Genomic DNA, 21,680 nt, shown 5'->3' on the forward strand with positions numbered 1-21,680 from the left:
AACGAAACGGCTATCGACATTTTCCGGTACTTTATTCTCTACACCGGATGTGAATTGGGCATTCGTTAGGTAGACCAGGGAATATTTCCGTTGCTCCACAATTACTGCTTATGGATCTTACAGTGTTATCGTACATACATTTTCACATGAACCGTAAAGCACAACTAGCTCAGAAGTGGAAAATTTTGATGGTCCTAGTTTTGTTTATATTTAAAAAGTTCAGCAAAAGTGCATAACTACTTCTTATCTCTATAGTAGTTGATGCGAGAACGAGGTCGTGCTGATGGCAATATAAACATGGCGTATTTGAAGCATTGTTCCTACTACTGTTTCCGTGTTCGTTTATACTGCCCATTAACGATCTTTTCAAAAGAACTGAATAAAGGTCAACACTATCAACTTTTATCTTCTAGACTAATTGAAGGCATAACAGTGTTGAAATTCGGCATGTGGAGGATGAAAATGCAACTTATTTTCTTATTATATTTCAAGTTTTTATTACTTAACTTCGCCAAGGTTTACACTTGGTGCTACTTCTCTGAGAAATTTTTTAAGTGCCTAAAGTGAGAAGAAAATTTTTGAATCAAAATATTTCCTCTCTTTCTTTATTCGATCCTTCTCATTTATTGCGGTTTTAATAGACTCGTGTAAATGAATTTGACTGATAGTAACTGTGCATTTGATGTCCATGATAATAATTTCCGGCTATTTCGAAAGTACCCGTTTCATACCTGTTTACTGTGAAATTCATCCTACATCGTGATGTATGAGTGCACATGAGTCATAGAAACTCCCACGGACGACATTGTTTTCCAATAACGTCATGCAGCATTGGGTTTCGTTCTACGAAGACTACCGATTGCTTGAGGGGTTTTAGTCATACTCATATAAAGAATCGCAGCTAAAGTACATTCGCACCAACGACCAGATAGGATGCACGTGGTGTGAGTGAGTGAGTGTGTGTGGAGAGTGAAGCCGATGTGTGGGTTGCAGCACATTTGTTGTGGGCGTTATCAAACGCAGAAACAACAACGCAGCAGTAACGTTCCGTTCGAGCATCAGCAGTGGCTCGGTTTTTCTGTATGCGAGCAAGTTGCGTCTTTTCGTCGGCATGGTGGCATGATTAGTTCGTCCTGCTGGTGGCTGTGCTGACTATTGACTTCGATGCATGTGTTGTGGCGTCCTGTAATAAAAGTCAACTTGGATTGCCGGTGATAGTTCTCGTCCTTCTTATCGCAGCATCATTCTCCTTATTTCTGCTGATGTCTACATTGCGGTATGGTAAGTAATACAATTTAATTTTCTTTTTTTTTCAATGTTTGATTGTTTCTCTTCCCTTAACGAGATTTCCCATGAACGGTCAAAGAGCTTCTTGCACTTACTGGATTGATAACAACTCTCACTTTCTTCAATAGAAATTTTCACAGCTTTGGGGTTTCTAGCCTCAATCCAATCGAAACAACATCACTCTTCATGGGTAGTAGCTTATGAGGGATGAGGGGGGGGGGGGGGCTGTAAAAGCGGGCAAACAGAGAGAAATATCGAAATGGATATGGTGGTGGTTAATTGGAATGTGATTTTTTGTTTTTGTTAGGTTTTGTTCGAAATTCTTTGGATTTTATTGCACCTGCAATTTCATTGCTGTCCACATTGTCTGCATGTTTCTTGTTGTTGAGAAATTAGCTTTGTGAAGGATTGAATATCGTAGTGGTTCTCCAATGAAGAAATAGTATTAAATATTTGCCTCTATTGTTTATTATTTGTGATTAAAAGCCCCTTATCATGAACTCTATTGATGATAGCAACAAAATTTGTATCAGGTAGCTTTGAGTCGTGGTAGAAAAGTCACTATTTGAGCACGACATGAAAGACAGTTCTTTTCAATCGATGTCAACCTAGATTGTTGCGCATTTCTAACTGAATATTCAATGAATCACTTTTCCTATAATGGGTTCCGTTAGATTACACATAGAGAAATTTCTATTGTTTTTAATTTTTCCGTTTCTTCAGATCTGTAATCTTTCTAATCTTTTTCATGTATATCTCCTAAATAGCACAAGAATAACTTCTTTAAAAAGGATTGGGGGATGTCAGATCAATTTTGATTTTCAATGTTTCAAATTCTTCCGACAACTCGTCTCTGTGAAAATAATATAACAATTTTTTTTCTTTCTTAGGCGCCTAGATATACTTGTTGCGACCTACTCCTCTAAACACAAGATTTCTGGTTCTAAATCTTCTAATTTCGTAGTTTGTTCCCGCGATTACGCTCACTACGTATGCTATTTGTTACTTTTCTACGTTTACACAAGTTTGTAGTTTAAAATTACGCAAAACAGCAAGTACAAATCGATCGAGTCTATTTTTTTTCGACCATCTTCTATTTTGAAAGTAGTCGGAGCATTTCTAGGAGTATTATGTGGAAGCGAACTAGTATTGCACGAAAATTGTAATACATATGTAATGTGCATAAGAAAATCTAAATTATCGGTGGTGATGGTGTTTATTCATGTGACAGCAACGATGATTATTGCTGTTAGATACAAGCGATGAAAGATGTGTCTTTTCGCCACCGGTTTTTTCTCGATGCTTTTATTTATTTGTCTAGTATCTTCAGGAAACACCAAAAAGACGCTAAAAACTAGTCTATGACAGTAACTCTACATTTCATCATGTGATTACTTTCATTTGGCTTTTTTAAAATCTATTATGCAAGAATTCATTAGATCGTTTTCTCATAATTCAAAAGCAGCCGAGTCCAAGGCTTGGCAATTCAACTTAAGACTGAAAGGTGGCATAGGAATTATCGGGAAAAAGGCTATAATCTGGAAGCTGTATGCAAATTTCCAAGTACAAAAACAAGAACGGCGGAGGTAGAACTGAACTGACGAGTGTAAGTTAAAATGCGCCATGAATTGATTCTGAGTGATTTCACTGAACTCAACTCTCTAATTGTAATTTACTAATTCTAATTCTCTAATTGTTGCTGAATCAAAAAGCGACCTATCCCTCTTCGATGAAAAGTGGCAGGGTTGATGAAAGTGTTCAGCAGCGCTACCTTAAACATTTAGCAACACGTTTCATTATGCGGTATGTTAACTCACTAGTTATCAGGACCACTATGCGAGTAGTTCACAGAATTTTAAAACTTATGAAGTTTTTTTTCTCGCTGGCAACGTTCGCCTTTGAGAAAATTTTAGATATCCGTTTCGCTACGCTCGTAGGCGGTGTTCGGGGCCACGTACACGGCATTCAGGTCGTAGGTATCAGATCGAAACACTTAGCGACTTAGAAGGTGGATCAGGGACAGCGAACTGATCAATTGGCCTGACGTGGCAACTCTTTGCACGCTTAGAATTGATTAGCAGAAACCCCGTAAGGTGGGTTAAAGGCGAAATTCTCGATAAAGCTACTCCTCATATCCGAAGAAGTAAAAGAATCCTGTTTGTGCTGTTCCATTTTCTTATTACAGTGGATGTATTAAATTGCTTCATAGGATAGAATGATCATTATAGTGATTCGGTTCCGTCACTTCTTTGCATCCGTTGTATTTTGCGCCTCTGCTGTGGCAAACCACGAAGTCACGAGCGCTACTCATTGCACGGGAGAAAATACAATTGGAAATTTTTGCGAATGGGGTGCCTTTTAGTGATTCTGCTATTTTTATTTAAGAGACCGACAACCATCGAACCACCTAGTTAGCCGATTCATGAACGAACTTTAACGAAAATAAGTGAAGTTTTCGTTGAATGCTACTATGACATTTGGAAAGTTGGTCCCTCATACCCTTATTCTGATTATTTTAGAAGTATAATTCATACCTGCTACCAATTTATCTAATCTTTCTCATGTTTACGGAACATCGTATCTCTTAGATCCGTCCTGTGCACAAGCGTTTTCAATCTGAATACGAATTCAAAGCTAACTTGCCTGGAAACTGACGATATTGACATCTCTAGGAGAAGGTAGCATTAAGTATGTGGTTCACGAGATTCATTATGAATGCGAGCTCAAATCCCGCTAAATTGTCCGTAAAACGGTGTGGGGAAACGGCTTAGCAGATCGTATCTACACGCGAGGTATCTAACAGCGTCGAAATCCGCCAGCGAGTCGGGATGATAGCGTAAGCACCCCATAGATCGCCCGCAGACGCGGCGCGTATCCTTGCCGCTGCATAGGTCGTGACACGTTGTTAGGTGTCTTGTAGGGAAATTCGATCGACAAGGCCATTCTTCAAGACGATTAGAGGGAATTGAGCGTGATTGCGCTCATGCCCGTGTTCTACATCTCTAACCCTATCTTTTCCTTCTTATCCGAACACCATGGCATTTTGTGCTATCCTGACTTTAAGATGTTCATTGTAGCTTTTATATTGATATCCTAAGCAGTAATGCATATTCGCAGAAATAACTTCTCCTTTTGGTTTTTTTTTGCGTATTATGGTGTAGAAGCATAAAACCTTAACAAGGACTCAATGTTATTCTCAGATTTGAGAATATTGTTTTTTTTTCTCTCCTAAGATTCTATGTATAAGCAAGAAACCCCAGATGGGAAAGCACTCAGGTCTAGCAGTAACGAATAAGATTTTTTTTAGTCTATCGTGGGAAATTGCATATTTTGCTGGTTAATAAAAAAAGCACCAAGCTCGCTGTTAACTTCAAAAATTCCAATGGTAACACCGTTGATTCTGCACGATATCAGAGTAGTATTACACAATCGCATCGCATCGCACATTTGTTAGGACGTAAAGAAAATTTAAGTGCAAGTTCAAGCTGTTTTTACTACGTTTTTAAGAATAGAAAAAAAAAACAGTAAAGAGTACACATTACTTCCATAAATACCCTAGATTTTCATGTTATCCGTGTTTATATATGTGTACTTCAAAGTCTAGGGAATACACTTGCAAGTAAAGTAAGTATGTAACTGGATAGTTAAGCGAAGACGATAAAAGGAAGTATTTTTCTTGTTAAAAATTATTGAATTGCCGTTTGAATTCCTGAGGGAATGAGTCTATTTTCTTAATTAGCTCTTAGTTAGATGTATTAGATAGATTGTCTATGGATTAGAATGTCTTGTTAATTTCATTTATATTGTTGCTGTAAATGTCAGAATCCCGTTTTGAGAACGGCTGATTTGGAAAAAACTAAAAAAAAAGAATAAAACTAACCACCAGGAGTTGATGAGTGACGTTTTGAAATAACGAGCATGAATTTGAAGCGTTTCAGTTCTTATTTTCCTTCAATATTCACGTTATGCAAAAAAAAGTGCTGAGGTGAAGTCGAAGCTTTTCAATTGTTCTTCCCATTTAGGTAGTGCATACAGATAAAAATCGAAGTTTTTTTTTTTGTAATGTTCAGTCAGAATCGATTAAATATTTAGTTTTTGTGCAGACAGACAAGTATTTTTGTTTCACCGTTTCTCAATAATATTTACACAGGATCTTAAAGATGATTCAAATTAGAGGTATTGACAGTTGCTCGCCAGATAAAAAAAAGCAACTTTGATATTTCAATGTTTTCTCGGCTGCTTGAATAGTTTATAATGGGTTCTTTTTTTTAATTTATAATGTTATAACACGTTCGTCTTTATACACTCGAAGAAGAATTTGAAGTAATTTTCATCCTCGTCATTATATACGTATTTTTGAACGTGTTACGAAAGTTATGGTTTTCCGAAAAGAGGGAATGGATCATTTTATTTGCTTTGCTGATCCGATTTGTCATTGTTGATACTAATATTGTGGTTTTTAGGATTCTCCCGTTCTCTTGTTTTGCTCCCTCTGTATTAGCACTATCTTGAACATAGGTTTTTTCTCTTATGCTCGTATTTACTTCGTTAAGTTCTCGATGGGGCTTTTCTGACGTTGAATTACAGTGTCTAAACTGACCTAAGGCAAATTAAGAAAAATTTGTACGCGATTAATCGAACATGGGGCATTCCAGCCGAAAGGGCATCCTCTTATGTCTTTGCAGTTACGATCCGATTTGATAGAAGTTTGAGTCGGGCATACTTATTGATTTTGCTGTCGGTGTCAACGTACACACACATATACACACACCACAACACGATCGTCATGGCATGCACGTACCGAGTGTCCTGTAATTGCTACCGCGATGATCCTGCCACAGATTATTGCATCGACACTGATTTGATATGTCGTTTATCACGGCGCTGCAGATCTGTCGAAGTAGAGAACGGTTGTGCTATGTGAGGGGACCTGCCCACAATTTGTTTCAATCGTTTAGCTCAAGGAGCTTTATGCTCAAAATTTGTGACTCACTTGAAATATTTCAAAGTTTTGCAAGAAGACTTCTTTTAGGGAATCCCATTGAGATCGCATCAAAGAACTGTATCCATTCATAGAAATTTTGTATGAACCAAATTTCAGAATTTTTTTTTTCTTCTAAGCATCATTTCTAAAAAAAGATTACTACCTCGATACTTCTGCTACTGCTAAATATTTGTCTAGGAAGCGTTAATCGAATAGCTGGTCCAGATTTTTGTTTCATTGCAAATGTTGTTAGTGTTGGCTTCGAAATATTTTTACAGAGCTTTTAAATCTCAGGTTACTTTACCCTCCCCCCCCCCCGTTAAGTAGAAAACGTTTAATGGACTATGCGTATGTAGGCGGTTTGAGACATTTGATTTCTACGTGCTTTGGTACTGCTGTTCATCGACAACTATGAACGTCTACCTTCATCGGTAGCACAAAGCGAGACCGGTTTCAGCTGTTCGACAATATATTTTTTGTAATTTCTTATAACATTTTAATATTTACCTCATGCTTTCTTTTTTCTCTAACGTCTATTTGTAGTCCCAAAGAATAATATCATCGCTGATCCTAATCATTTCCAGGTAGGCATGTAGATCAGTGCCTTCTGAGTTGATTTGTCTTGGGACTGATGATCACGCTGTTATACGATCTCAAATTTATTCCTTTGACCTCATTAAAAGAACTTTTTCTATGAAAAATCCACTTTTTAGTGCTGTTCGAAAAATTAGGAGGTTCTGTTTGCTGCATTCACTAAGCGAATCCTTCTCATCTCTTCTGAAGGCTTATCTTGAGAAATACGACAGAAAAAAATTTAATTGGTTTTACTACTTAACGTTTTATAAGCTCACTCTCTACTCAAGGTAATAATTAAATGTTAGCACATCTTTTACTATGGGTAGTTTTTTTTTGTTTTTTTCCCTGCTTTACACTTATTCTACTATAGGTAGTTTTTCTGTTTCTGGCCGCTACTATGTATATTTGGATCCATGGCGCCCATTTTGTAGATTCGACAGAAGCTGAGATACCATTTTTGCATGTCGTCTCAATGACAAAATTTATTCATGCTGGTTGCTTTCATTTTTGTACTATAATTCTGACAAATAGCCCCATTCAGGTTTTAAAAAATACCCCTTTAAGTGATTTCGTAGTCTTCAGCTACTTACCGGTCTCTATTGTGTAGTGGTTTAGTAAATTTGGTGTTATGTACGTATTTCCTACTGAACAATATAAAACGTCTCTGGTTTTACTCATTTTGAACTGAGGTTTTTATTTATTTTGATTTCTGATTCTGTACTAGTCCGGCGGGTGTAGCGCAATCGGTAAGATGTTCGGCTTCGAGTGCACGGTCGATGGTTTAAAATCACTAGGTTGGAGCGAAGCAGGCCTTTCATCACCCGACGTGGATAAATTGGTACCACACTTGTCTGCGAGGATAAAAACACTGACTTGATTTATTTGCTGGCCTCTGCAAGTCATTGTAGGTCTGTACATACGTCCATAAACCAACGATTCTGAATTGATGTCGGACACATTGGCGCATCCCAAGCGGATTGATTAACGCTAGACACCTTATCCAGTATATTACTTTTTACTGTCATTTTCGTAGCTCTACATGGACTTGATAATGGCATCTTTTCATACATTGTCAGCAGTGACTTTTGTTTATTTACTATCATGTCTATTACCCTGGCTTTTACAAAAAGGACCTAAGAACTCGACAAGTAGAGGAGGAAAGCAACCAGCAACGGAGATTAACGAACTAAATGATAAATTCTTTCAGAAGCGTAAACTTCCTTCCTAGCCTTCCTTGAATCTTAGCATAATTACTGCAAGTATTCGATTGCCAATGCGTAGCAATAGCCAAGATTGTTTAGCTCTGACGGAGGCGACAACGCCGAAAAGTTAATAAAGACTGTTAACAGTCTTGGGTCTTGCTTGACATTGTGAATCAAATAAATGAAAGATAGTTGTTGTTGTCACCAAATCTCTTATTTAAAAGTTTAAGAGAACATACATAAGAAGAAACAGTGCAGTGATCCTGTAGTCAAAATTCTAAATTTACTTGTATTAAGCGCTATGGGTGCGGGATTGGACTAAATCCGCGTATTTCTATTTCTCGAAATTCTTTCGAAACTGCATTTTTTTTCATGTGATGGATTTTCCTTCGTCATCATGTCACCAACCTCGTTGTTGACATTGCACATCCATTTCCCGCTTTCCGCTATTTTTACGAATCTCTTTTGTCATCAAATTTTGCTGAGCAAGCTTTTTAATGACTGCCATCTGTATATTTGTCATTTGGTGTAGCAGAAATTCCATAAGACTTAGAATCTATAATTTCATTAAAGCGACAAAGAAACAAAAGGTCTCCTCAACATAGACTCTGAATCATCTTATCTACACAATATCGTTTAAGTTCTATGTTGTTTTTAAAAGGTTTAATCATTCTCAACATATCGCAGCATTGATGTGACATCTGAACGAGTTTATCGCGTATATTTCGCAACTCGTGTCTAACCAGTACTTTGAATCATACGTGTCTGTTTAACCGTCACCAGACTTATATAATGATTGTCATCATATTTGCTAACGAACTGTGCTGACCCTCGACCCTGGAGGAAATTTCAACACTAGCTATTGAATGCAGGAAGAAAACGCGCCCTGATCTCTTATCTCATCTGATTGAGCTCATCCTTCGTCGGGTTCGTTCCCTATTTATCTCTTCTTAGTTGTGTTCTTAAATAACGTTTCATTTTGTTCATTTTCTTTATTATCAGTGTTGATTTGACTCAATTAAGTATTATTTATGTTGTTACAATTGTTAATTGTGATCGTATTCTTCTACAAGACTTTTGAAAACTAAAGTTAATGCAAGGCAGTGGAGTATTCTTATACGGGATAGTAGATTATGGATTCCGTCCATTTCTTCTTAATTGCAGTAAAAAACGGTCCGGAAGATGCGATGCGTGCACAAGGCTGGCGCGCTCCGATCGAACTCGTTGTGGAAAATAGCGCGCCGGATCGCTCGAAGCCGTATCGTCGGGGCCATTTTTTACGGCAGTTAGGAAGAAATGGACGGAATCACCCTCCTCACCATAATCTACGATCCCGCACACGAATACTCCACCTGAAATCCGTACCAGCTCAGATTCGTGGGGTGATGTCTTTAAGCTACGTTCTGGAAATTTTGCAGAGTACATCGAACCTTGAGAAAAGTGTGTCTTGTTGTGAAGCGACTAAGTGAAAAATGTGAAAATTTGTAACTTAATTGTGAATATTTGTCGCCAGTAAGAATCTAGTCCTTTTAGAGGTAGTATGTATAAGTCGGATACTGCGATAGTCGGATCCGGTGCTCCAACCCCCTCACCTTAAAGGCATCACCCCACGAATCTAAGGTGGTACGGATTTCAGGTGGAGTATTTGCAAACGGGATCGTAGATTATGGGGAGCACGGTGATTCCTTCCATTTCTTCCTAATTGCCGTAAAAAACGGCCCGGAGGTTACGGCTTCGAGCGTTCCGGCGCGCTATTTTCTACAACGAGTTCGATTGGAGCGCGCCAGCCTTGTGCACGCGCCGCATCTTCCGGGCCGTTTTTTATGGCAATTAGGAAGAAGTGGACGGAATCACCCCCTCTCCATAATCTACTGTGCCGTATACGAATATCGTACCACCTCAGATTCGCGGGATGATGCCTTTAAGGTGGTTGGCGAAGTGACCCACTTCACATAAGTTGTTAAATGATTCCCATAAAAGTGTTGATACGTCCACCCTACGATCATTGACCCTCTTCACTTTGTACTGTCCAAGATGGGGTAGACCTCATCACCTAGGAAGGATCCGCCTCCGACCTATCACATTTATGGTGGTATTATTTCCTAAGATAATGGTCCAATATCATTCGCGTACAAAAGCTTAGTGATGTTTGACCCCCTATTATCTCGGGAACTTTCTAGAACGAGTGAGAAGTTGACAACAATAGACTATATATGCGACTGATGTTTAAGTTCTCTTCGCTGGAATCGCAATTAGGAGCCATATTCTTCCATAATCCTCTAAATGACTCACCTGTTCACTACTAGGGCCGTCGATAGATAAGCACAAATTATGAAATCAACGAATTTGATTGTCATCGCTGAGAAATTCTCATCCTTTTCATTGAGTGCTTAGGTTTGAATTTCTGTTTCACTACACATTATTTCCGAAAATTTCGATTTTTTTACTTTTTCTGGTCAAATCAGTTTCGGATGGCGAGGACTTCGATTTGCTAGAGACACTTATCGATTGGACTTCCTTGGTGCTATTTGACACGCAACTTGCCCTGAACAGTTTGTACATGTACTGATAACTAGTAGACGTACCAACATTGTTATACGGAATTTACGAATATATAACAGAAGAATACTACAGTGCTAATATTCGTATATTATTATTCTCTGGTTCTGAATGGAAAACGCTTGCAACTTACTGTTTCCTGTTGTGAAATTATGGAATCCATGTGTCACAGTCTGACAAAGGAAGAACTTTTGATTACAAAAGTAAACGTATATTGAAAGCAGAATGTGATCTACTCCTCTTCTGTAATTAAGGGAACGTCTAACGAGATCAATTCCGATTTGTATAGGCCATTAAATTTCTTTTTTTTAAATCAATTATTTTACTGGTTACTCACGTCCGCTAATGCTCAGAAATCAACGTAGGTGGAGTTACGCAACCATAAATGAAAGTGTGAAGATCGTTGAAACCTAGCGTGTTTGGCCTCGTTGACAGCTTTACGATCAATTGTGTATCGATAGAGTGACATCGCGTTTTATCAGAGTGACTACGTCGTTTTTGTGATGTCTCAATGCTCGCAGTGATTTTTCCTTGCTCATCACTTGATAACGCTCTCCGCACGATTTCAGTTCGCTCCTAGCTGCTCTGCTACTTCTGCCTGTTTACACATTATTATCGATTTTAAAATATTTCTCTTTTTCGTTATCAGGTGTAGTGGTGATATTTCTGAGGTTGTCATATAAGGTAGCACGAAAACATCGAGGAAAACACTTGATATTTTCGATAGTAAGAATCTGCAAAAAAAAAATCGACAATTAAACAGTATACTCGTATTCGCTTTTTTTTTGTAGCGCTCTTGATCAACGCTAGTAGAACTTAGTATTGTTATTCAGAAAATATAGAATTGCAGCGCTCTTGAATGTTTCTGTTTTTGCTGAAAAATGGAATTTGCTCGCATATCTTGCATAACTTCTTCTGGAGTTTAATTAGAATTCTAATTCCACAGCATCTATGTATTTGTGTGCGAGGAATATTTTGCAATTCAAATTAAATTTTTAGCTTTTCCGTATTTTAAAAGATTCTATTCGAAGGACTACCGCTGAGATTCCTTTAAAATCAAACTTGCTGGCGATAAAAAATGAGGATTTGGTGAGACGTCAATTCTGCTCGATATTCCTAGTTTGCTGGAACTCGAAGCTATGCACCTACGAATTACGGCAAATTGACTACCTGATTTCTAGACAGGCAAAATTTTCCTGACTTTTGTCGCTCAATTTTCCAACGATATCGTTATCGACGGGAAATATCTTAGTTCGATATTCTAGTTGATTGAAAAAGTGCCCCAATTCGTCCCTGAAGCATGCATTGCGTACTGAAATCTCCGGCTGTCTCAGTTGTTCTCTAACGTTCATCTGCGTCGGTGGAATTAAAGTGTCTCAAATGGTTTTGTTGCGGAAAAGATGCAGATCTTTACCGTATCTTTTCCTAATTATATGCAAAAACCTCTTTAAATATCTGTTTTGACGTTATATGCACAGCAAAAAGATTACGATTATTCATCTATCAGTAAACAGGCGTTAGAGCGGGAGTGGTGAGATTTTTTTTTAGGGAATTCAATCACGCGACCGATAAGAGTCAAAGAATGTTTTATCCAGGAGTTGTGCATGCTCCATGCTCAAGAAATTTGTCGTAACGAGCTTTTATTTTCTGTAAAAATATCGCTGGACCTTAAAGGCTGTGCTCACGAAAATTTTCGTCGGTGGACTTTCTCCATTAGTAGATAGAATGATAGGGTTTGAACTGTTGTTCCAAAAATGGCAATGAAATCATAACAGACCATAATCCAGGAATCAAAGATCACGAATGCTTAAGTTATTCGATGGAGCAATTTTTGTCGACCCCCTTGAGGGTGTCAGAAATTCACCTGAACGCGCTTTCACTCTATTTCTCGTACAGGTGTAAAGAGGTGTATCCTTGGCTGGACTGAATAATCCGAGAATGCTCCTTTTGTAGAGGTACATCGCGTTTCCGCTGTATTCTTGAGACATGCTCCCCGAACATCACCTACTAGTGGAAGGAAAATCGGAAATTTCCCGAACGCTCCCTTTAATGACATTTGCAAGCCGCATTCATCCCAATCGTGGATGGCATTCCACTTTTTCGTTGTCTCATAAAGATAAATCAGCCTTGGCTATCGAGAAACGTGCAACACATGGCTAAGAATTGTAAGAATGGTCATAGATAACATGTTATTGAATTTTTGCTGTCAGAAACCCCTAGAATTTGCGTCTTAACTAAGTTTGTTGATTTGAAGGCGAAATTTCATTTCCCTCCTGAAACATTAAGCATTCATGAAATCTTATTCTAATATTATATGAGAAGTAAGGGATCGCAAAATTGCGCTATGCCTTTAAAATAACGTAGAACGACAGGATTAACGTGCATCCCTTTTTTAAACTCCGAAGAGTGGCTTTCATCTAATGAAGTGTCGGTTCAAACTGATTACTTCACCAGTACCCCTGTTCTTTCCAGAAGCAACAGAGAATTTCAATATAGCTGATGAAGTGACCATTTTCATCAAAAATTCCCAATGTACACGTCAGATCTGGAGTGCGGTTTAGTAATGTGTGCTATCAATCAGAAGAAATAACACAAGTTTTTTTTTTTGCAAACCTTGAAGGCGGTATTTCACGAAACTGATTATGTGGGGGTCTCTGTGTTCAAACATAGAGTTCGGCATGTAGATTACAAGTATGAGAGGGTCCCGCTCAATTCTTCCTAAAAATCCTGAAAAATAGCATGGGGAACAGCATTTCTTCTTACGAGCTACACGAAGACGCGCCACATCCATGAGCGAGCGGTAGAAAATCAATAAGGTCTCCTCAACAGCCTATTCAAGTGAAACAAAAGGATAGGCTGCTGAGGGAACCTAAAAGCATACATGGGTGGTGCGTTTTCACGTATTTCTTAGGAACAAACGTTTGTAATGCCGTTTTTCAGGACGATTACGGGGAATTGAGCGGGGCCACGCTCATACTTTACATTCCGAACTCTACATTTGCTCACAGAGACCCCAATATCGTCAGTTTCGTGATACGCTGCCTTCAATCACTGATCTCTTTTTTGCAAAAAAAAGCTTAGTCGCAAAATCTTTTTCATCCACCCATGTCTAACCCCGTTAACTATAAACAGAAGGATTCTGCATCTGGCGGCCATTCCTACCATGCTCTGCTCCTCTCTACTTTCCAGAGCCATCGTCTTTTTTGTGCTATTTTTAAGTGTCCCATTGTAATTCCTACGTGATTCTACCCCCTTCAAAATTAGATAATGAAATATTGAAATCAAACACAGTTTCTAAAATTTCGACCACTCTGAGTTTTAAAAAATTTTTAAAAAGTTGTGTGAAATAAATGGTTTACCCGTATTGTCCATGTTCGACTGTCCTTGAATCTTGGCATGTTGGAATCGTAGCTTTTTTTTATTGATTTGCTTCAGCTGGTTTACCCGCACTTGATTTATTTGCATGAGTTTCGGGAAGACGATAGAAATAGGACTTTCTGACCATCTGAAATTATTATTTTTGTTTGTAAAATACACCGTGAAACTCAGTCGTTTTGCTCCCTAGTAGATTGAGCTCAAGTTTCAGCGTAATTATGATAACGGACTACTAATACTTGAAACCAACAGCTTCGTTTGAAGTGAAAAATGGATTAAGTGAACGGAGTTTAACTGATTCAGACCTTGTAAAGGATAAAAAAAAAGAATTAAAAAAAGAAAAGAACTCACGAAGCAAGAGAAAATGAACTCATTGTTCAGCTCGATTCACTTACAAAACTGAACATTTGCTCGTTTATGTAGTTATTTCTAGAATTCTCTTTTCTATGCTAACTTTCTCCAAAAGCTGTTCAGCAACTGTATAGTTTTGTTTTAACAGCTGGAGGCGTTTATTTATCCAGTTCCTTGATTGGCTTAGATTTTCATCTATGCGGTCTCTACAGTAGCTATTGGTGGCAATTAACTTCAGTATAACAAGTAACTAGTGGATGTAACTCACTTTTAGTAGTGTTAGTGTTTGTTGTTGTTGTTTATTAGTTGTTTTATAGTGTTGAGCTCATTTTTTGATAGAGGCCTATTCGTATAAGCATGTGACAATCATGTGGTTGAGTGCAAACCGATAGTTTTTGTCCTGGTCTAAATTCATCTTCTCGAATCTTCTATTGTTGTTTCGGTCATGTATCTCTCCTTCGGCCCATGAAATGTGTTTGTTGCACAGTTTGATTGTTCTATGTGAGATGATTTTAAAAGGAATGTCATCCGCTACCATCGAATAATTACATCCGAGTTGTTTCGCAACCTCTTTCAGGCAGTATGACATCATTAACTGTAAACCAATTCGAGACGCATTAAGGCCAGCCCATTCCGCTGAATTTTAGCTCTATTGTGTTTCTGTGGTATCATTTGATGAGTTTTCAACGTTGCTGCATAGTGGAGGGAAAATCCTGTAAGCGGTAATTAAATAAGCTATTGGTGCGCCGATTCTGCCCTGAGATAGCTTCGTCGGTCCCCAGTTTTTCATCTATCCTCGCTTAAGATCTGATTCTCCTTTAAATTAGTTGAATTAAAAATTTCCGGGGATCTGCTTTATAATCTCTTGCCCCACAGGGTAACCGAATGTTTTTTTCTTCTTTATGTATTAGTTTGATCTACTATGTTCTAGTATTTCCTTTACCCAGAATCCGTGCTAATATCAGTAGGTTTTAATGACATCCGTGTTGCCGTTAGGACGATCTTCACGAAACATTTATGAGATAATTGCAAGTGTAGTGGTTGACGTTATGAACACTTAGTAACTCGATTCCCAGAAAAATCAATAGAGCTACATGGATGTGAAAATGGGTGCGGCGAGCGAATACACATATTTTGTTCACAGCTGATGAACGTATAACCCGGAAAATCTGCCAAAATGTACTTTTTCGGTTTTTTAAAGGAGTATGTTTTTTCAAGGAACTTTAAGGGGAAGTAAAACACATAGCTCGGATGCTTGTATTGTCCCATTTTGTAAAATTAAAGTTAGCTGGTAGGAAGCAAAGCGTTTGCTTGACATTCCCACCCAGTTACATTGATTTTGTCACTTTTTGGATCATATAAAATGAAAAAAAATGGTAACTAGCTCAGGAATAAATTACAAGAATACAAATTTCCCTTTTTTGATGAGGTTCTTTTTCCGTAGAGGTGTTATAGTATCTAAATGACACCCACTGAACACTATTAGGTATGGGAAATTCAGTGATTGCTGTCTAATCCTGGGAAAGATCACATGCTGAGACTATGTTGCTGAATTTGATTCCCTTCGCCTTTTTAGTTCGTCATCATTCAAATGTTTCCATATTGTTCTCATTCTAATCGCTTACTACATTTTACATAGCTATTTCGTTGCTCGCTTATGCTCATATTCCCTCTTCCAATGATCTGATGATCTTCAATAGGTGTGTTCCGCGTCTATATCGCTCAACTCGACGCTGTGCTGTTTTATGCCTCATCACTGACTGACGTGTGCTTCCCTCGGCGGCTCATCGTCCCGCATATTCAGTTTCTATTCGAGAACATTCTATTCATGCTATTCTACCTACACGCGGTATGATAGATTTGTGACTTTATGATGTTATGTAGCACATTGTATCCATTTCTGCTGCAATCTCATTCTTCTCGAAATACTTTCTGACCAACTCACATCGGGCGTTTTTTGGGATCATATTTAATTCTATACTTGAGTAAGGTAGGGATTTCCGTGATGTTCATCGACCTCTGTCGATTTCTGAGTTTGATCTCCAATATGGCGCGCATTCCCCGTTCTCCCCTGCTGCTGCCGCCGCCGCCGCTCGTCTCAACGGCCACCGTCATCGCTGCCACCCCATAAACCGACGGTGATGTCACTTTTCAAAATGATCGACACAACCTACCTAAGGTTTATGCTTCAAAGTTATGTAGCTGTAAGTCTTTTATCTGTTTTTCTCTTCCCGTTTAATCACGTTTTCCTTCTATTCGTGCGCTTTCAATCGGTTTTCCGTGCTGTCCAATTACCGTTGTCCATTTGCCCTTCTGATGTGCGCCTCTTTCGGTTTTGCAAATGAGTTGGCCATTTGTAGGGGATTTTTCAGGAAATGTTCTCTATGGAGGGAATTTTCCTTTCGTAGGTTTACCATGTGAAAGATTCAACTATGGAGATCTCCATGTTATTCACATGGTTGCTCTGATTTCTACTAAGTGTAACATTCTTGCCGTGCTTTGCGCGCACAAAGGAATGGAATCAAATTCCGCCTTCTCGGACCGTTTTTTATCGCCGGTGAAGGTTGAAAACGTTCATCGAATATCAAAGAACAACAGAATGTATTGATAAGACCATGTGGAGTGAGTGGGAGCGCTCGTGTTGTATTAACAATCTTCTCAGAGTAATATCCTAGTTCGTTTCTAAAACACAGCGAAATTGCTGATGTATCGGAAGCAATTTTGAATCGTTCCCCACATCTTATTTTATTGAAAGTGCACGAAGAATTTAAAGAAGGGGATTAAGTATAGAAGTAATGGGTTTGACAGCTGTGTGACATTTTCGCTGTGACGCTTGGAGACCCTAATTCAACCCGTATGCTTTTGCTAAGGTTTTCATAAAATGAAAAAAAAACATTGCACTTGTAGTACTATATCGATATCTTTGCTGAATTTTTCTTCTTTAAGGAGTTATAGTAGCGTTTTATGGGACCTTCATCCGGTAAGCAGTGTTTTTAGTGGTTGCTCATATCACTTTAATTGAGCAAAAACAGGCCTTGCTGTTTGTATCTACTTTGTTCTTGATCAGCGAATGATTATCGAATCAGTTCATCCGTGCGCTCACCTTCCAACTTATAAATTTTGTTTCATTCAAATTTAGAATTCAAATTTAGCGGATGAAAATCTTGTTCTTTTTCTCACTCCAACTATTTAGATGCATTCAAAAATGCACCGATGAAAATCGAAAAATGAAAGAGGTAGACATATTTTGTTATGCATAGCTGAATAAATAAACATGGTGCATGGACTCTTAGCTTTTTGGGTTTTGATTACTGCTGACAAATTTTGTAATTTTGTAAATGACAACCACTGCTGCTGCTAATATCTTTAGCAAAGACATTTTCGAGTCTAAATTGCTTATTTCCTCGCTATCGCTGCTGTCTCTTACATGGATACTGCATCAAAAGTACTGTCTATTCTCAATTTCTTGGAGCAACCATTTCATATATGCAGTGATGGAGTTATGGATGTGCTGCTGGTGCAGCTGTGCACATTTTACGACCTCGTTGTCTTCTTTTTCAAGTTAGGCTCGATGATGCTATTTTCTAGGATGAGAAATCGAAATTGAAATGTTTCCATATCCGTAAATTTTGTCGTTATATCGGGAAAATTGTTGTATCTGATAGAAAAGAAAAGATTGCGGCTATTTCCAAAGATGATATGTTACGGCGTAATTCCGATGACATCACACGCTGTGTTTGCGCCCATATTTCTTGTAGAAATTAAGAACAATGCAGAGGATTTTCATTGTAAAAGAATCCGGTTTCATTACCAAGAATGTCTTATAATTCTTTATTTCTTGTGAAAGCATCAGTCTCCTTTTTTCCAAAGTATCAATGTATCGTTTCCTTAAATGACACATTTGCTCTGATTGACAATAATACAATGTGGGAGGACATTCGGCGAGGAGTAAAGAGACGTGCAACTCCTCTAATTGTTCCCGAACCTTATCAGTTCTAAAGTGCCCTTCACCTCAATCTAAAGAGGTTCGGAGCATCGTCCCGATGACGTCACTGAAACGACTTTTTTCGCTCCGACTGTCTCCGTCCGAGCGCGAACGCGTGTGGTGCGCGTTTCTGTGTGTTGTGTCGAACGGTCGACAGAGTGAAATGGAGTTACGTTGGGTAACTGGCTACACAACACTCCATCACTCATTCTTCTACAGTAATGAGTAGATGTTCTTGTCAGAGAGGAGGCTGATGCTCCCTTGGCACCCAAGAATCCTCGTCTCAATCCTCCTAAAATTTCGAACGCTAGCAGCAACTGTTTTAGATGTCGTTGTGGATATTTTCGTGACTGCTATCACTATGCCTATTCTGCTTTTTACTGTGAGTGTCACAAACTCTTTGTCTCTGTCCTACATTTGCTTTGATGTAGTGCGTTCGAAGTGCGCACGTCATTGCACAAAAACTGCCAACATAATTGATTTCTATCCACTGTTTGCCTTCTTTCCGAGCAAAACAGCTTAAATATCTAGAAAGACGACAAACTTTTTTTTTTCTTATTCTTATGCATGCAATCCCTCGAAACAGTGATTCCTTACTTTCCTAACGCAGAATGTCCATAGAAGATCTCATATCGCGGTGCTGCAGGTCAGTGATCGCGATCGCTGCGGTAATTTTTCTTTTGTGTTCGGCAAATATTGAGAGGAGCTATTGATTGGTGAGCTCATTGCAGAAGCCAAGTGTCACAATATTTTACTTTAGAGATAGCGATAGGGTCATTATTACCCGCTGAGATCATCTTTATGTTGTTCTACCACTTAAAAAGCAAGAACAAGTGTGCTCATATTGATATTTAATTGTCGTTGATTTTTATCATGATTCAGAACGGAGTGACCAACAACATTGAGGACGTGATCGCGAAAAATGCTATACAGGACGTCGTTGTTCCTGTAAGGATTTCCTTCTGTTCCGTAGCATAGTTGTTCTTTTTTTGATACAATTTGTATTGTTTCTGGCCTTTCGTTCCCGCTTCATCCGTGGATTTTCCGATCCGCATCGCTGAGAATCCATCAGTGTACTTTTTACCTTCAAATAATCAGAGAAATGTCATTTCGCAATCGAAGAAATCTCTGTACCGTACTGTAAATGAACATAGCGTGTGCATAGGTGTCTAAGGTCGGATTTCTTGTGAAAATTTCGTTATCTTTTGAATTTTTGAAAGTTTACTAAAAAGGGGACTTTATAGCTATAGCTCATATGCGTTGATAGAAGATGTCGGAAGTGGCATTTTGTGCGATTATTTTGTTTTTATTTTTTATTTTTTTCTGTTGTTTTACATACAATATTAAACGCATAAAGAGCCGTTTTTGAGATTTTCTATCTAAATAATTTCCTTAGTTTTTTGAAGTCCAGAAAAAATTCTATGTTAAAGTATTGTAGTCGTTCAATTTTTGGTTTGTTTTTCTTCTCGATGTTCTAGAAGGAATCCATTATTTTCATTTTAAAAGAAACGGAAGCCTAGACGGATCCATTAGAAGTTTTTCTTTTCAGACTGCCAAGTCGGAATTGGGAAAGCGGAAAAAGAACAAGAAGGATAAAAGCAAGGAGAATGTGATTATGGCCGAGCACGTGCCCGGTGAGTCATAATCTGATTCGCAGCAAACTTCTAACACATAACATGTGCTGACTCATGATTTGAAATCAGTTCCGGTTTGATTTTCTCATCGAAAATATTCAATCAATTCTGCTCTAATCCATGTATGCGGTTCGGTTTTGTGCGAGATGGTTAGTTTTGCGACCAATCTGTGATTGAAAAATTCCCCCTCAAACATAACCCCACTCGATCACAGTCGATGTGGTCGATCTTATCTTTGATCGCGGAGGCCAACTCATGTATTAGTTTCGAGTCGTTCTTTTGAGGTCAAGTCCCGAGTTTTCGATTAGAGTTCTCAAATTTTCTCAAGGTCTTAGCATCAAAGAGAAGTGTCCTCTATAAGTGAGATTTTTGAGATCTACTTCGAAAACGCAACGATATTTCCGTAGGCGAAAATGTATGCGCTACAGATATTCTCATATTTTCGGTTGAATAATTTCCAAGGAGAACTTACGAATTTTGAAAATAATGATTTCAGTAAGTGCAATAGTACTATGAAGTTTCTCAGTTCCATTTACGATGTAATTTATCGCACAGATTTGACCGCGCTCATTTGGAACACATTTGCAACGTTGCACTTTTCCTTATCATTTCCTTCACAGGAGTAAATTTGCGGTCTCATTCAGAGACGAGCGGAAATAACTTCTCATGTACCAGAAATAAAAGAGAAATTATCCAAAAATGTGAGCGAAATAAAAATCTGAACTTCTATGGAGTTCTTTGAGGAATAGAGTAGATTTCCAGAATTTCAACTTTGCCACTGGGGTTTTTTCTTGATGCACGAGAAAGCACAAGAATGCAGTAATTTGTGTAGCAACTGGCGACGGGTTCACTAGAGACTTGTCTGACTTGATGCACTCAGAGCATCGCTGCAAAGTGAGCACTGAATTTTCAAACTGCACGAGAAGTACTTGTTTTCATGCTTCAGAAATGCTACAGGAAACATTTTGAGAAGATTTTTGAGAAGTTTAATGAAGAAACTTTTATAGATAAGCAGTTCAGTCCGAATTTTTCTATTCTGTAAATTCTGTACTGGGGCGAATGTGGCCTGTTTTGATGTATACGAAACCGTGTACAGCCTACGTATATTACCTATGCTTCTGAAAATTATTTCTGAATCGAAATAAAATTTGGGAAGAAAATTGGATTGGAAAGTAAATTTCTAAATGTATATCGAATGTGGTTCCTTCTTCTTGGTACGCAAAAAAAAATTAATCCACATCAAAAAGTGCCGTATTCTTATGATTGCAACAAATTCCCGGACAATTCTCTACAGAGGACTCTGCAAATATTTATCTGTTCATTTACCACGCTCAAAGTAACGCCAAACTGAATAATAGTAATCCTAGAATCGTGAGAAGTGTATAGTGTTAAGGCAAAGATAAGGGAATCACTAAAATTATAACGATTCCATTACTGAGATGTGAAAAAAACAAAGTAAAAAAGTCAAGGGAAACGTAAAAGTTGATTAGAAGAAATATGTACGCATTAGATATATCCCGTTTTATTTCTTTGCTGACGAGCCGAGTACTGTAGGTATGTAGATGGTTGAAAAGAAAGCACTTGTAAAACTGCAAATGATGGATTTAATTCCGTATGCTGTGGGGGGACAGCGCTAAATGTGTTGGTGCACATGTTGCGCTCTTACAGCTTCTTGCATCCTGCCTTTCACTTCGATCGATTTAGAAATATACTTTCAGACCGACTTT

General features: G+C 38.3%; 2 protein-coding genes across 6 annotated transcripts in view; one reads left to right on the top strand and one right to left on the bottom strand.

Moving 5' to 3' along the window:
- Positions 1-21,680, top strand: part of RB195_009093 (uncharacterized protein) — a gene marked incomplete at both ends in the record, with an annotated part of 52,540 nt that overhangs the window by 11,901 nt on the left and 18,959 nt on the right. For 2 of the 5 annotated variants that reach the window (XM_064195932.1, XM_064195931.1), the window contains 2 exons: positions 19,202-19,267; positions 19,869-19,953. In XM_064195932.1, the coding sequence (XP_064047074.1) occupies positions 19,202-19,267; positions 19,869-19,953 (151 nt within the window). Of the gene's footprint in view, positions 1-16,162; positions 16,184-16,475; positions 16,539-19,201; positions 19,268-19,868; positions 19,954-21,680 lie in introns of those variants that run through there. The other 3 variants (XM_064195934.1, XM_064195930.1, XM_064195933.1) reach the window with 3 other exon arrangements.
- On the bottom strand, positions 10,551-14,357 carry RB195_009094 (uncharacterized protein; the record flags this gene model as incomplete). The annotated part of the gene is made up of 3 exons (XM_064195935.1): positions 10,551-10,594; positions 13,968-14,113; positions 14,335-14,357. 3 exons carry the CDS (start codon positions 14,355-14,357, stop codon positions 10,551-10,553), a joined length of 213 nt encoding a protein of 70 aa, XP_064047077.1.

Source organism: Necator americanus, chromosome III (assembly GCF_031761385.1).
Source record: "Necator americanus strain Aroian chromosome III, whole genome shotgun sequence".
Classification (NCBI taxonomy): Eukaryota; Metazoa; Nematoda; class Chromadorea; order Rhabditida; family Ancylostomatidae; genus Necator; species Necator americanus.